At 62.3% G+C, this 223-nt stretch overlaps 1 protein-coding gene across 1 annotated transcript; it reads left to right on the top strand.

Annotated features, from left to right (window-relative positions):
• Nucleotides 1-5: 5 nt before the first annotated feature.
• Nucleotides 6-218, top strand: LOC104806102 (zinc finger protein ZAT10-like; the record flags this gene model as incomplete). Its single annotated transcript, XM_010530820.1, has 1 exon — nucleotides 6-218. A coding segment is annotated over one exon (213 nt), but the record flags the coding sequence as incomplete, so codon positions are not given.
• Between the last annotated feature and the right edge of the window lie 5 nt (nucleotides 219-223).

The following is a 223-nucleotide window of genomic DNA, read 5'->3' as shown; positions in this document are numbered from 1 at the left end:
ACAAGTGCAACGTCTGCGGCAAGGCGTTCCCGTCGTATCAAGCTCTAGGCGGACACAAGGCAAGCCACCGGAAACACGCCGGAGATGACCACTCCACCTCCACGACCACCACCACCTCCGGCGGCGGTAGCGGAAAGTCCCACGTCTGCTCGATCTGCAACAAGTCATTTCCGACGGGTCAGGCACTCGGCGGCCACAAACGCTGCCACTACGACGGCGGGAA

The sequence above is a fragment of the Tarenaya hassleriana genome, unplaced genomic scaffold (genome assembly GCF_000463585.1).
Source record: "Tarenaya hassleriana unplaced genomic scaffold, ASM46358v1 Cleome11987, whole genome shotgun sequence".
In the NCBI taxonomy this organism is placed as follows: domain Eukaryota; kingdom Viridiplantae; phylum Streptophyta; class Magnoliopsida; order Brassicales; family Cleomaceae; genus Tarenaya; species Tarenaya hassleriana.
The sequence above is the reverse complement of the archived record's forward strand: the minus strand, read 5'-3'. Positions and strand labels throughout refer to the sequence as shown.